The sequence below is a fragment of the Heliangelus exortis genome, chromosome 12 (genome assembly GCF_036169615.1).
Source record: "Heliangelus exortis chromosome 12, bHelExo1.hap1, whole genome shotgun sequence".
Classification (NCBI taxonomy): domain Eukaryota; kingdom Metazoa; phylum Chordata; class Aves; order Apodiformes; family Trochilidae; genus Heliangelus; species Heliangelus exortis.
In genome coordinates, this window is record NC_092433.1 from 2701949 (window position 1) to 2718281 (window position 16333).

At 41.4% G+C, this 16333-nt stretch overlaps 1 protein-coding gene across 1 annotated transcript in view; it reads left to right on the top strand.

Moving 5' to 3' along the window:
- Positions 1 to 16333, top strand: part of SYN2 (synapsin II) — a 176402-nt gene that overhangs the window by 116368 nt on the left and 43701 nt on the right. The window contains exons 6-7 of the mRNA XM_071755454.1: positions 13694 to 13756; positions 16016 to 16158. Of these exons, the coding sequence (XP_071611555.1) occupies positions 13694 to 13756; positions 16016 to 16158 (206 nt within the window). The remainder of the gene's footprint in view (positions 1 to 13693; positions 13757 to 16015; positions 16159 to 16333) is intronic.

The window sequence follows — 16333 nt, forward strand, 5'->3', positions numbered from 1 at the left end:
TCTCCTTGCCCTGACATCGGAACCTCTTATTTATGGCCCCGGCACCGCCACCGGGCTCCGCCTTCCCTCCAGGAACTGCAGATCATTGGTGAGAGTTATTGTGGCGGGGGAGAGGTTACCTTAGCGGTGCCCTGCGGCTCTGGTGAGTCAGGAGAACTATTAATAACCAAAAAGCCTTCACACACACACACAGAAAAAAAAAAAAAAAAAAATCTACGAGTATCTGAAGCTGAGTTTAGGCTCTTTAGCAGAAGAGAGGTTTTTCGTCTTTTTCTTGTAAATTCCCTTCCAGTCTGAAATGAAAAAGTAACCCTGCTACCTTCTCTATTTTGGTCAAGCCAAACAAAGCTGTCCTGTTTTTTAAGCTCCCTTTTCCTTCGCAGTCCCTGGTCTTCCCCTGCCCTCTGTGTGTTGCCTTGGAACAGCATCCCTGTCTGCAGGCTGCACAGAACTTCATTCATGAAAAGCTGGTGTGTCAATGCTCTATTTGTGAGCCTCCAACAATCAGGAGTGGCAGGGAATAATGAATCAAAAATAAAAGCAGCAATAGAGGCTTTTTTTTTTTTTTAATTATTATTTCACCACATATTTAATTTCAAATAACAAGGGGAAATATATCAGTGGTGTGTGCTGGAGGCACAGTTCTTTCTCTGCATTCCTCATTAGTGTGAGCCCTAATCAGCATGGATCTGTGTCTGTATTTTCTGGCTCATGTTAGACATGGACCAGACAGGAATACAGGAGTCTGGAAATCTTTTTCAACTTTAGATCTTTTGGTGCTGTAGCAACTGGAATATGTGTAACGTGTTCACTCTGGTTTTTTATAATGATCATGTTTCCTGAGGGAGCAATATAAGGTTTGATTAGAGAGTAATAAAATGCATATATGGATTGACAGGCAGGTCAGGACTGCTGGAAGGTCTGCATATTTTGTCACTTCCCAAATCAAGCTTGGGAACTGAAAATTCATTTACATAATTGAACCATTTCAATCCAGACTTGTAAAAAATTATCCAAGTCCGGGACCAACATCTGAAAATAATGTAGACCTGTTAACACCTCTGTTCTCACCTGGAGAAAACTTGTTTCTTTCAGAAGGCTTTTCATGTGAGGGAGAAGATAAAAAGGTTGTGGGGCTGAAACCTTACACAGGGAGTTCAAGCTTTGAGAAGGCCACAAAAAAAAAAAAAAAAAAACAAAAATCCAGGCAAGTATTTTGGTGGCCTCTGTGGTGAGTAGTTGTAGGACTATTGATTTTCAAGTCTCACTTTGGGCAATAGGATTGGAAAGGAATGGAGGAATTAGGAATGGAGGAATGAATAGGATGGAGGAATTAGTTGAGAAATGTTGCTTGGTTTCCAGATGTCATCACACAGCTGCTGCTGGAGATGATGTAAGGTTATTGTTGCAGTAAAATTCAAATAATAAGGAAATGCTCTGGGCAAAGTGTCTTCTGTATCATGGAGCTTTCAGGAGCAACCATCTATCTATCCAATGGTTAACTAAGGCACATTTTGCTTAAGATTGTCCAGAAGAGCACAGCAAACCAGGGTGCTCTGAATGGCCTAAAGACTTGTTGATCTATTGCAATCAAACTAATTGTACAGTCAAATTAAAATGACTGTGCTTGCAAGAACCAAAAATCATTTTGTGACAATTTAAAACTGATTCACATCTGTCTCGTGGACACAGTTGAGAATCAAATCCATTCCACTGAATGTGTAGAAACATAAAAATGCTAAAACTAAATCTCATAATTGTGCAAATGCCATAAAACCCACATTTTAATTGCAGTCTTGCATTAGTGTTGCCTGCAGCCACCCTTGCAATGCTCCAGCTGGATTTTTAAGAGTCTTTCCAGGCCATGTGCACAGAGGTGGAATTTTTAAAGCACTGTTGTGCTTAGAGAAGCAAATGGCTGTGGGAGAGGTTCATACCCAGTAAGTCTGTCCCCTGGAGGTCTCTCAAGACCCAGTCAGCATTGGAAGCTTGGAACATGCTCCATGCAACAAGGACCTCTCAGTGGTTGTGTGGATTTGAGTGACACTTGTGGTTTCTCAAGCCCAACATGGAACAGCAGCAGGAAAGGCAGAGACTGCTCAGTCCAGGAGTGCAGGAACTTAATCCTCCAGACCAGGTCTTCAATCTGGCTCTTTGCTTCCCATGCAAGTCCCACTAATGAGCAGTTCTTTGGTAAGTATCTCTTCTTGCTTCCCAACAACATTGATACAGCCTTATCATTAAAATGTAGGGGGCCAACAGGTTTAGAAACCTCAACAGAACTCCTGTTGTCTGAGGAATCTTTATTCTGAAATGGTAAGTTTTGCCAAATTGCCAGCAGAGTTTGGTCAAAAACATACTTAAAGCATTTGAAAGGGGTTTAAATAAGTCTGGGAATCTCTGTACTCAGGAACATGCACTCAGAAAGTGCAAGAAAATGCATTTTTAGTCCATTTATCAGAGGAGAGAAATATTAGCTGTAGCTCCTACTGATGCTACTGTTTGAGTACCTGTTACCACTGAACAGGGTCAGCAAGCTTTAGGTCTTCACCTTGGAGCTGCATTGTCCTTTTTGGTGCTGCATATTGTGAGTATTTTTCATGGTATTAGGAAAATTACTTGTGCAGAGTTTAAAAGAAACTCTGAGCTCAGGGCTCACTCTGTATTATAGTTAGACATATTATCCCCCAGAATATTATGATATAAAAAATATATTATTCCCCAAATGTCATAGAAATATTTCTTGACTGACTTCTAAGCAAAATAAGCTTGTGTCTTAAGTAATGGTAAAGAAATTATAGCCAGTGGTTTATAAATATAAGCAGACTGAATGAAGTGAGCAGTCTTCTTGCTGTTTGTACAAATGGAATAACAAAACAGGGCTGGTTTCAGTACACAGTGTGTTCAAATGTCATTTTTCCTTTAGTCTGACAGGTAAGCCATGATATCATGGCAAATGATGTTGTGACACTGGTGAAGGCTGGAGGGCAGCAGGATGAAACAGTGCCCACTCCCTGGTTATGTTCTGATCCAGCCAATACTTGCTCATAAGTTACAGAAAAGTTGATTTATCAAGGGACAATCACTGAGTCCTTCAGTTCATTATTGACACAGTGGAAGAAACCACTTGGCACTCTCATTTCTGTCTAGCTTAGCAAGTTCAGTGTTGAACAACTGATTTCTGTGTCCTAATCACATGCAAGAAAATGAAGAGGGCTGAGGGTAGTTCCCTGGATTTGTTTGTCTGTGCAATATAGGAACAAGGCAGGAAACCTGAGTACAGCCAAATCTAGAACTGATTTAAAGTTTAGAATTGTTTTAGAATGACTGCAGGAGGATTCTCCACAGTAAAGGTTTATCCATTGCCTTCTTGATGCTTTGCTGGAGTCCTTTCTGCCTCCTTTGCATTTGGCATTGCATTTATTTGTCCTAAAAACTACCTTCTGTTTACTTGATACAGACACTGCACCCATCCTGTACAAAAAACTTTTACATTCATGTAGGAAATTTGAAATCAGAATTGTATTTCACAAAAGAGAGAAGCTTGCCTAGATTTTCAGTCCAAATATGCTGTGCCTGCTTCAAAAGGGAGGTTGTTTATAGCTGCCACTTCTAAAGACTGCAGTAAAAACCTCCATCCAGTTTATAGTCACACCAGTTCAGGTAATTTTTTGATAAGGTGGCAAAATGTTGCTTGGTTTGAGTCATTTGGTAGAATGACTGGAATGGGTTGAATCACTGACCTGAAACCTTTACTTTCCCTCTGCAAAGATTTTGTCTTCTCCAGAATTTTTGCTGAAGATCTGTGGGAACTGCTCCTTTTGCTTCACTGCAATTACTTGTCAAGTTTTTCTTGCAAAAGGTGATTTCTGGTTTTGTGCTGTACAGGTATTTAAAACAGGAGAACTTTCAACCATCAGGCCAGTTCTGTGTTTATTTACATAATTAATTTTTAAACACATTTAATTTTTAAACACATTTGAACACAATTTAATTTAATTAATTCTGTGCTTATTTAGAGAGTTAACTTTGTCCCAACAGTGGAGGGGACAAAGGTATTTTAGATTTATTTCCCTGATGGTGTCACATTATACACCAAGGTCATACCAAAGCCTCTCTGGGTTTCAGTGGGTCCTGAGAGCTGAGTTGTTGAGTCCCAGCCTTACCAGGGGGTGGAAATTATCCAGAGAAGGTGCCCAGACCACCCCATTTCCCATCCCCCCCATTAACTCCAGTGGTGCTCTCTGTGGCACTGGTGAGCTCCTAAGCCACAGAAACCCTACTGAAAACAAAGAAATTGCAGTGAAGGTGCCTCTCTGGTTCCCTGGCACATTCATCAAATAAAAACCCTGCTTTTTTCATCCTCTTGAGCCCTGAGATTTCCTCAATGCCCATATTTCTAAGAAAGATCATAGGAAACCTATTACCAGGCTCTTTCTTGGCTTGCTGCTTGTGGGAAGGGGGTATAAAAAGTTGCTCCCTCCCCACAGAATTTTACACCTGGTTTTCCCTGTCAAGGTCCAAGGCAGTGGAAAAATCTGGCTCGACAGCCCCAAATTTTTGGCTGTGTTTGTTGGGCTGTTTGAGCACCATGAAGAGAGGAATAGGCTGAGCTACCCCTGCTGGTGTTCAGCTGCATGGCTGAGCCCTGGTTTTATCTGGAGGTTCTGTTTTCTCACAGCCAAGCAGACCAGAGGAAGTGCATCTTCTGCTCTTTTATTGATTTAGGACTCTTTCTGCCTGGTTCTGGGAAAGAAAAAAAAAAAAGAATCAAAGGCCACCTTCCTTATTTCACTTTTAATTTCCTTTCTCCAAAATAAGCACAGCAAAATTAGATTTAGTCTGATGCAGATTCCACAAATAAAATGCATGGAACTAGAGTGGTTAAATGAACTTTGCTCGGGGATTATTGGAAAGATAAATATTGAAACACTGAACTTGAGGTGAGTAAGTCATGTTTATGCAGCATCTGGTTTTTTTTGTGTGTCACTACTTCCTCCCCTCTCCCCTTTTCTTTGCTAGTGTGGCTTTTCTAGTCAACTCAACCATGAAGACACTAGAACCAGGGTGAATATTGCCTTCAAAAGATGTATAAATGTATGCTTTCTGTCTTGTTGCCAGCAGAGGGCTTTCTTCTTTTTTTTTTTTTCTGTTTTATTCTTTTTTTTTAATTAGATTATCTTTGCCTGATTTTATTTTTATATACAGCTTTGCTCATTAATTACATTGTGTCTTAGATAGAAGTAATTCAAAGGAAATTTCAAATAATCGAATTATATCCCTTGGAAATAAAACAGCTCATATTTTAACTCCAAGCATTGTTCAAATTACTCAGATTGTAGAAGAAATTAAAAAGCTTTGAGCACTGAGCACTTCAGCTTAAATTTTAAGGATTTAGTTGAAGTTAATAGACTTAAGAAGGTGACCACTCTAGTAAACCAGGCTCATAAACTCTAGAAAAATTCTGAAATAGGGAAGGGAAAGCATTATTTCCATCACTTTTGGAAAAATCCCAACAATGATATTCTGCTGATTGCTATCTCCTGGAAAACTAAATAACCTTGGCTTCAGGTGGCAGAGGCTGCTGCTGGTGCTGGCAGGTGCTGGATATCAAATTAAAAGGTTTCTTTCTGTGTAAAAACCACAAGAAGCAGATTGGTGAAGTCTTTAGGTGGCCAGGTAATAAGCATTAGCAGATAAAATGATTCCTTTGTGAGCTTGCACTACAAGGAAGCTTCAGTTTGAAACCTTGATGCAGATGAGATGTTAGGAAGCCCTGATAAGAATTCCTCCTGCTATTGAGATGTCAGAAAGAGAATCCTGAAAGCAACCAGCTTCTCAGATTGCCATCCTCATCTTATTCAGTGTTTGCCATGTAAGTTATTAATATTGTTATATATTGGTGCTGCATGCATGAGGTGTCTGCTCTCCAGTGTCTGTTGGTCAGAAATTGAAACAATTGAAATGCCTGTAATTGTCTGAATTTAGCAAAAAGCATTGAATTTTCAAATTTGAACCTAGCTGTGAGTGTATGGGTTTCATAGCTGTATAAAACAACAAACTGAACTGGTTTTAGTGGCAATTCATGGTGGTTTGATACAGATACCTCTGGGCAGTCATCTCTGAACACCCTGCAGTGGCAGGAACCAAGAGGTACCATGGGGTGGGTGGTGGGGATGGGGAGCAGTGGAGCCACTGGACCTGAGGGGACCAACTGGAAATGGTTCTGTGGTGTTTAATCAGGTGTTTAATTGGTGTTTAATCAGGTAATTCCTGCAGTCATTGTTGTGGTCAAGATGCATCACACCCTGCAGTTAACTTAGACTCCATTCAGGGGAAGAAAAAACCTAAGAAACAAAAAGAAAAAAAATAAGAAAAAGTTGGATTTCTGACCAAGAGTCTTAGACTGGGGTCGTGTTTAGAAAAGAAGAAGCTGACAGGGCAGAAATATGTTTGGAAGTAGGGGATGTCAAATTTCTGGTGGTGACCCAGATCCTAAAAGGGGAACCTCCATTCAGTGGACTGATGGTGCCTCCAGTTACAGTGTGAGTTTTGTTTCTTTGTAAAACACAAGTGAAGTTTATTTTGTCAGGTTCACTGGAAGGCCATGGCTCTTGGTGATACCTTCAAGGAATAGGATTTTTTTTTTTCCCTGCTGCTCCACTGGAACTTTACTCACAGTACCCAGACTGCAGCTGAAAGGAAATGAATGATGAACTCAGGCAGCAGAGAAGCATTAAGTACTTCTTACTTCTTACTTTTTTCCATTAAAGTGCATTGAAAAGACAGGTAGCTGTATTAGTAGACATTATTGTTGTATTACTGTATATATTACTGTATACATCATTGTTTTATTACTGAAAATAGTGCAGTTCTTCAGGAGCACAACATTAGATCAGTGTTCAGGAGCTTTATAACTCTGGAGCCAGAGCTGTAGCATCATCCCCTTGATACCTTCCTTTCCACAGAGCAGTTGTTGGGTTGTTCATTGGGCTTGGGGTGTCTGCTGGTTTGTGGTTTGTGCTTTTTTCATTTGATGCCCAACTCTATCCTCTTGCTTCTTCTGCTCACACTGTGTGGCAGTTCCAAAATGTGATTTCAGCAACAAAAGAAAGGCCCCCTGGGCTTGGTACCTGTTGGCAACCAAGGGTTGCAGAGCAGTGGATATCCCGAGGTGCCTTGAATACTGTCACAAACACCCTGTGTCTGGAAAACCAACGAAGGCTTCCACAAGAATATGGATTCTTTCCTTTCTGAACAAGAAAAAAATCCTCTCCCAGCTTTTGAGAGAAGAGGGAGGGGGAAACCATGTTTAATCTGTAACTTTTGTTTCTTCATTTTTTGGCTGGTAGGATATAGTTAGGTTTGAAACTGAAATTTGTTCTGAATGCATCCAGTTTAGCTCCTTATTACTGTGCTCCTCCAGGTCAAAGGGCAGGGACTCTCAGCCCTTTTTGTGTTCTTGAAGCCATCAGGAACCCAGTTTTTAAGGGTAACTGATGTGTCAACAGCAGTTCTCACTGGGCTTGCTCTCTCTTTGGGCATCACTATCACTTGATCAGCAGGTTTTTTACCTGTTTTAATTTGGCAATTTTTTTCTTCTAGCAAAAGCAAAGCTTGCAGTGTTTTCTGGATGTCACTGAACCTTCTGCATTTCCCTGTTCATTCAGTGTAATTATCTATCTGTGGGATCAGGACACAGAAGATAGGCCAGCCCTAACTCTTTTATGAAAACAACATATGCAACATCCTAGAAATATCTCTGCATTTCAGAAGAGCAGTACAGCATTATTTTGCACATTTCAGGCATTTATAACTGGATTGACCAGCAACTAATGAATCTTTGAACCTAACTTGGGTTTGAATCCAATCTGCAAGTTCTCCCAGCAACGTGGAAAAGGCATTTTTGGTGTAATCACTTACATCAGCAGAAGAGTGAAAATCCAAATAGTTTTCAGCCTTCACAAGAATGATTTGATAACTTCCTGCTCCAAATAGCAGCAGTTTGAAGAACCTTTGTGGTCTTGTGCTAACTGACCCGACAGGTACCATGATCTTGGTGATGAGACTTGGTGGATGAGCAGCAAACTGCTGTGAGGAGTTTCCAGGAGCTTTCCTGCAAATGCAGCTTTACCTTGAGTCATGTTTATTCTGCAACTTCAGGGAATTGGGTCAGGTTTCTCCCTGCATTTAAAAAATCCATCATTATTACTCCTGTCTGAGTTCGTTCTGTGATTATTGGTAAATCTAAATCATTTCATAGAATCCTAGAATCCTAGAATGGGCTGGGTTGGAAGGGACCTCAGAGCTCATCAAGTCCAACCCTTGCTCCACTCCCCCCGTGGTTCCCAGCCCATGGCACTGAGTGCCACATCCAGGCTCTTTTGAAATATCTCCAGGGATGGAGAATCCACCCCTTCCCTGGGCAGCCCATTCCAATGTCTGATCACCCTCTCCAGAAAGAAATTCTTTCTAATGTCCAACCTAAACCTCCCCTGGCACAACTTGAGACCTCTTGTGCCCTCTTGTCTTGCTGAGAGTTGCCTGGGAAAAGAGCCCAACCCCCCCCTGGCTCCAGCCTCCTTTCAGGGAGTTGGAGAGAGTGATGAGGTCTCCCCTGAGCCTCCTCTTCTCCAGCCTCAACACCCCCAGCTCCCTCAGCCCTTCCTCACAGGACTTGTGCTGGATCCCTTCCCAGCCTCCTTGCTCTTCTCTGGACCTGCTCCAGCACCTCAATCTCCTTCCTGAGCTGAGGGGCCCAGAACTGGACACAGGACTCAAGCTGTGGCCTCCCCAGGGCTGAGCACAGGGGCAGAATCCCTTCCCTGGACCTGCTGGCCACCCTGTTCCTGAGCCAGCCCAGGATGCCATTGGCCTTCTTGGCCACCTGGGCACACTGCTGGGTGTTTCAGTGCAATAGGAATGACTTTGGGGTTGCCTGTCAGGGCTCTGGGCAAGGAAAGGAGCAAATGGAAAATAGGAGAAATAATGTGATGAGTTCCTACTGTGCTGTCTTGGCTCTTTATCAATGGTGGAAGAGGAATGGTGCGTCCGTGGCTCTGAGAGATGCTGAGGGTTGCTGGGTTTGGTCATTGAGAAGAATTTCAGGATCTTGCAGTTGGTTTGATAGCACAAATCTCCTATATGAACCTGTGGAGCTTGTGGAGTGCAGATCTCCCAGGGCTCAGAAGCTCAGCCAGCTCAAGTCTGAGCCAGTTTGTCAGCTCCTGTAGTCCCATTGCAAGGACATGGCTGAAAAATCAAATCCACTCATTCCAGAAAAATTGCTCCAGAAAAATTAAACCAAACCACTTCAGATGTGTTCATTTAAAAAAAAAACACAAGTATGTTCAGCCTGTTTCAGAATGAGTTTTAGTGATGTTTAGACAACACCTTTAGAAGAACTGTTTTCAAGTGAACTGCCTTGAAAATAATAAAATAAATAGTACCTATGTTTTTAAAAAGTGATGGTAAAGAGCTAAGTGGTGTGTAAATAAGGTCTTGAATGAAAAATACTCATATCTTGTTATTTGTCTGGGGAAAAGATAGACCTGTTATTAAGAACATGAAGATTATTTGGGCAGGATATTACAGTCCCATTTTAAACCCACATATACTGTTTGTATTTCCATGAAAGATTTAATCACTTCTAATATTCAGTCTCTCACTCTCCTCTGTCCTTCAGCCCTTCTGCAGTGCAGTTACCCAGGGCAGGACTGGGCTTGGAACACTCAGTGCCCAGGCTGCCAAGAGGTTTTATTATTTTATTTTATTTTAAAAGTTTTAATTTTATTGCTGCACTCACTCAAGCTCCCATCAAACGTGAGTGAGCTCCTGGTTTGGAGGTGCTCCACAATAACAACCATCTGACTTTTTTCTGGTCATTTAAGTATGAAAATGTAATTCATGCCATTTTATTTGACAGCAACCATCAAAACTTGGCATTTCAGTCGAGCAGCTTCCATGCTGAATATTTCTCACTTTGAAACTTAGGAATCTGAGGCTGCTCTTAGCCACATTTGGAAAAGCTTTGTGAGATTTTTTTTTTTTTTACTACTGCCTTTTATCTGCAAAACATAATCTGCTTTTTGCCCTCCTAGGAAACACATCTGCAAGCTCACAGATCAAAGTAGTAGCTGCTACTTGTAGTACTTAGTCCTAGTTGTGGAAGCAGGCCATTAAAGGTAGCACTGAGAGATCACATTTATTTAAAATAACATTGTAAGGAGTTAAAACCAGAGAAATGAAAGCTGAATCCATCTTGGCAGTTTTTAGGAGCTGCTAAAACCTTTTAATCCTCACTGACATTATTTTGATTAATGATATTGTTATTAGGAAATCTCAGTGACTTATCTCAACTGGTTTGTATATGGGCTCCTAAAGGAAAGGTTTATTACCAATTTATTGGTAATAATTACCAATTACCATTTATTACCAATCCAATCATATTTGTATATACCTGTGGAAAATTGTGTTGTGTGCTTGCCATGGATTCAGTTTTCCCTCTAATCAATAATTCTACTTTCTCACATTGTTATTTAAGTTATAATAGAAGCCCTGTTTATCCTCAGTGGTTTTATTATTATTTTATTTCATGGATGCTATATGTATGTGCAAGGGCTGATGCAGAGCCATCTGTTTCCATCTCTCATACATAGGAACTTGCCACATTTCTGAACATAATTTCCATTCTGGGTCTGCTCTACTCTTTCTTCCTCTCAGTTTTTAAATGTCACAGGAAAATTTATATTGCTGTGAATATGAGAAACCTTTGAAAAATAAGCAATCTTTTTGCAAAATTGCCTTTCTCCCCCACCAATGCATCTCAAAAAGAACATGCAGTGAATGCTGTGAGTATCAGCTCTGCTTGAAGTGGATCCATTGGTGGATCTTCTTTCAAGGGATCTCTTTACCAAACCACAACAACAGAAATTAAAAGAAAACCCATGGAGCTGGGGAGTTTTTGGTGTTGCTATCACAGCTGTGTCATATATAAAGTTACCTAAATGTATGAAGAGTCTCCAGGCTGCCTGTTAGACAGATAAGAACCCAACAGAGCAGGCTGGGAAGAGGTGGAGCTAAAACCCAAAATAACTTCATCAGCCTTGCACTGAGGGGCCTGTCCAGTGAGACACAAGAAGAGAAGCTCTGGGATAAGTTGATATTTGGTGGCACCTCCCAGGCAGAATGAACTCAATTGCCTTAAATGCTGTTAGCACATTTTTCTGAGGGAGAAAGCAGAGCTGCTTTTGTTTTATTGGTGGTTTTTTTGTTTTTTTTTTGACTTGGTGCCTGTGGCCCACAGAGGATTCCAGAGCTGTGGGATCATGGGGAGATTCGTGGTCCTCTTAATTACAGGAGGGCCATTCCTAGTGCTATAGTTAGAGCTCTGCCAGCCTTTCCATTACAGTCCCCAGCTCAGTGGTTTGTAGCTCAATCAGCAAAACCTGGTGCTGCCCTTAGGAATCTTGAGGCAGGCACTAATTTGTTCCCCTTCCTTCCCCCAGCAAATTGAAAAAACAAAACAAAGCAGTGGCTGCTTTTAAAATCTGGAAGCAAGAAATGAGTGATGAGATGCTGGCTGTAGAGGACTTTGCATTCCTACAGTATTGCAAGGGCTTCATTTTTGACTTGCAGTTTAGGTGACCTTTACTGGATGATGCTTTTGCAAGTGCTCCTGGCTATTTTGCAACTAATTTTTTTTTTTTTTCAGGCTTAGCTGCCTTAAGTTACCTTGGTTAGGTTGAAACAGACCTGTAAAAAGCAATTAAATGCGTTTTGGTTGTAAAGACAAACTCGTGAAATGGCTCCTAAAAAAAAGAGTTAAATAAAAGACTTCCAAAGTTATCAATTCATAGTGTTTATCCCCAGAAATTCTGCAAAAGAAACAAGCAGTGAGAAATGGGGCCCAGCCTGCTCTGCTTGCCTGGGGCTGTAATCCTGGATCTCACATCTCAAGGATGCCCTGGAATATCTTTACTTAACTACTGGAATAATTTAACTGGGATTGCCACCAATTTTCCATAACTGCAAGCCTTGAAGTCAGACCTGGTTTTCCCCTGGAAACACTATCCCTGGCTTTGGGTTTGAGCCAGGAATCAAGGACTGTGTTGCACAGGTGACAGCTGAAGGACTCTGCATCTCCATCAGGCTGTGAAAACTCTGCACATTCAAAGAGCAGGTCCAAAGATTCCCCCTTTTTCCTCTGATTCTGACCAGAAACTGTCAAAACCCAAGCAACTTGGTTTTGTTTGCTTAGATGTCCTTTGTATGTTGGTTTTTTTTTTAAAAAAAAAGGTAGAACAAAACAGTGTTGCTGCAGTCTGCATTCTAGGGCAGTCACAGAAAGTCCCTTGAGAAACAAAAGAAAAGGAAGAGGTGGATGTGTTGTCCTGGGAATCTGGCAGTAAGGAGCACAGGATATTTGTACCTGGCAGTGCAGTGAATGCCCTCTTGTGCTGGTGCAGGTTTTCCTTCCAGTTAAGGTGTTTTCAAAGCCTATTTTGAAGGATTCTTTACAAACACATCGAAAAGAAATGTCTACAATACAGGAAAAGTGTGTGTGAACTTTACAGATAGGTTTGGATGTTACCAAAACATTTCTCTCCTTTATCTCATCAGTGTTTACAATCCCATGACATTTCCCATGCAAATACCTGCTCATGGTTGTGTGTTTCTGTGCAGTGATGTGCAAAGCACAGACAGATGGGTGTGAGCTCCATTTACCCTCTTGATAGTTCTTTGTAAGAAAAAAAAAGTCTCATAAAATCTCTAAGAATCCTTAGTTCATTTTCCAAAGCTTTGCCTTTGATTGTGTTTATTAAAATGTGGTACTGAATGGAGGTCTCAAATCCCATAAAACTCACAGCCCTGAGGCTGCCCAGTTACTGGTTTTTATTCCTAATTGTAACCCTGTTCTGCTAAATATTCATATTGATGCTTGGTTGATAGAGGTTCAATATCAGTACATTTTAGCTGGAAGAAAAAGAAAGGGACAGCTGTATCCTTGAGTGGGAGATCAAAAACTTCTTCAAATGAGAGTGGGGAAAAAACCTGGGTATTCACAGAACTTTCTGAGAGACAGAACCATAACCATTTGATACAATAATGTATATTCATATGCCTTGGCATATTGGATTTCCTGATCAATGGGTGAATTATTACTTCCATTTTATGCAGAAGCTGGGTCCTTCCCTAGAGAACTTGGATAGTCTGTAACAGAAGCCAGGATCTGCCTTCACAGGAAGCTTTTTGGTGAATTAATCATCATTTCTTTCATAAGTGGTCACAAAAAGAAATTACAGCCTTGCTAAATAGTGGAATTGCAGGGGAAAAGGAAAAAGGTGGTGAATTGGACAACACTGATGGTTGTAACCTTGCAGAGTGTGAGTTCATGGGTTAGAAAACAGAAAAGAGAAAAGAGCAGACGTTCAGCTTAAAAAATGAAGTTAAATGAAAGACATAAAAAAGACAGGAGTCCACTAATTGTGTGGATTTGGAATAACAAAACACTCAGCAAACACAAGCAGTAACCTCAGAAGGCATCATCTGAACATACAGATGAGCAACCACATGAGAAGAACAGCTCTGGCTGCACCGTGGTCATGTTGAAATGATTTCCATGAGTCATCTGGCTGCATCATTTTACTTCTGGTTGCTCTCTCTAATATTTCTTTTTTGTTTCCCCCCTCAGCTAACAATGCCAACATTTCCTGTGGTGGTGAAGATTGGACATGCTCATTCAGGCATGGGAAAGGTGCAGACACTACTTACTGCATGTCAGAAGGATGGGGGTTGGACTCAAATAATCTGCATGTTCTTTCATTTCCTGGAGAGCTCAACTTCTCACTGTCCCAACTCTGTCTGAAATCCCCACCCCTGCAAATCTCTGCTTGGGTATTATTCAAGAAAGCACCTTTCTTTAGGAAAATATTTAAACTTGTATTTTAGCATCAATGCTCCTTCCAGTCATGCCTTGTCCTGTCCAGGACATGCTTTGCAATGGTGCTTTCTTGAAGCAGAACCTAATCCATTAATTTTGTTGAATGCAGTGAAAGTTTTTAAGAGAGAAGGTCTGTTTGCTCAATCCAACTTTTGGAATACAGGAAGGTTTTGCCTTGATTCTTTATTAGTTTTCAGCAGGAACTTCCCATCATTTCCTGTCCTCATGTATTTGCTGTGATTGTTTCATACCACTGTGTAACTGCTGCTTTCTTTCCCCAAAGTAATTGCATTTCAGTGGTGAGTACAGTTGTTTTGATATCACTTATCTCACAATGATGGATCAATGGGATGTGCCTTAAATCCCACTTTCATTGATAATGGTGAAAATTTCTTGTCATTACAGATTAATCACTGTCACTGAAACCACTTCAGTGCTTGAAGTGCTTTAGATTTTAAAATACCTCATCAGAGAATAGCTCCATGTATCATCTTGCATCTTCAAAAGCTCCATGAACGTCCTATTTGCCACTAGAAAATTGATTTAATTGTGTTGCAGTCAGTAATTATGCAAGTTGTGTATCATGTTCTTTTGCCTATGGTGGTTTTGCTTTGTCAGACTTAGGAAGTCAGTGGAAATCTGGCAGGCAGTGAAATTTAGAGGAGAATTAACCACCAATTACTCAAAGAGCAGCTTCTGTGGGTTGCATATGTGATGTATGAGAACTTTTATACTGTTCTCTCAATGGGCACCTCTTGTTTACAGAAAAGGAAAACACCACACAGAAATCCAGACTGCTTTTTAACTGTAAAATATTTTAAATCCTTAAAGATTGACTGGTCTGGTAGTGAAATGCTCACTGTCAGGGTCCCAGTACAGGTTCTCTGGGTACCCCAGTCCTCCCTGCAGGCATTGCTGGGAGCAGTGTTTCCATTGGTCCTGCTCAGATTCAGATATTCTGTTAAGTTTTGGGAAACTAAGTTGAAACCCAGCACTGTGCCTGGTTTTGTGGCTCTCAGGTGGCAAGTTACTCTGTCCTGTTCTTCATCTGAGAGCTGAGAGCAAATACTTCAGCCTTATGACTGGTTTTAGCTTCCCCAGACCCCATTAAATCCCCAAGTCCCACCTGCTGGCTGTGGCCCCTAGGTTCCTTTTGAGCAGCAAACAACACTGGGCTTGTGAAGAGCTGCAACCCCACCTCCTGTCAGATAACATCAGAAACACTGACCCCTGCCTCCTCACCATTCTCACATGGACTTTGGGTCACTGTGTTGGAGTTCCAGTTCCCCCACCTGTTTTCTGCTAGCCCTGAGGCTCCTCTTCTGAGTTACTTTTCCTCCCCACTTCAAGTCAACCACAGGGATGTACCCTCCCTGTCCAGAAGTGATGCCTCTGCCCTCCATCTCTCCTCTGAAGTCTCCTTCTGCCCCTAAATCAATATTCCCCACTTCCCCACCTCCCTTACTTCAAAGTTGATGGGTTTAGTGCCATTTCACCATCTCAGTGCAGGATTCCACAAGTAGGAAATCCTGCTCCTTGAGAGCCTGAGTCCTTGCAGAGCAGTTGGGAAATGGGAGAACCTGGTTCTGCTGTCCTGAGCCAACCCTCTGTGCACTCATCCAGATCCCATGGCCCTTCATCTTCTCTGTCCTGGCAGATGCAGGATGTGATGTAGTGCCTGCTGGGCCCCATGTGCATTCAGTGCCATGAGCTGCTGATGGACCCAACCAGAATTCTCCATCAATTCATGGGGCATTTTGACTCTAAAGCCCACAGGTCTAAAGCTAACAATCACTAGTTAAAAAAAAATAAAATAAATTGAAAAGCAAGTAGAAACACCACTGTCTGCAAGTTCATTCTAGAAATGAAGAGATAATGTTTGGCCTAGAAAAGCAGGAATGTTACAGGATCTGGAAATAAGAGAAAATATCCAATCTTTTTTTGTTTTATAAACCGGTGCTGTCAGAAAACATACTTCTCATGAATGCCATTTGCAACTGAATGCTACATTTCCTTCCTAACTGCTCTTTTTTCTTTTGTATATGCTGTTTTCTTGTGGTGTGGTGACTGCAGATCAAGGTAGACAACCACTACGATTTTCAGGACATAGCCAGCGTGGTAGCACTCACTCAGACCTACGCCACCACCGAGCCCTTCATAGACTCCAAATATGACATCAGGATCCAAAAGATAGGCAGTAACTACAAAGCATACATGTGAGCCAAAACCTTATCTTCTTTCCTCTTTCTGTTTCAAAGTTGATAAGCACCACTAAGATAAAAGGTTGTTGGACGGGTCTCTGAGCTGCTGTGGTGATTCCGTGCCTCCGTTATCATCCTCTCTGGAAAAAACAGTATTTTAGATTTTCTAGATTTATCAGCACTTTTTAAA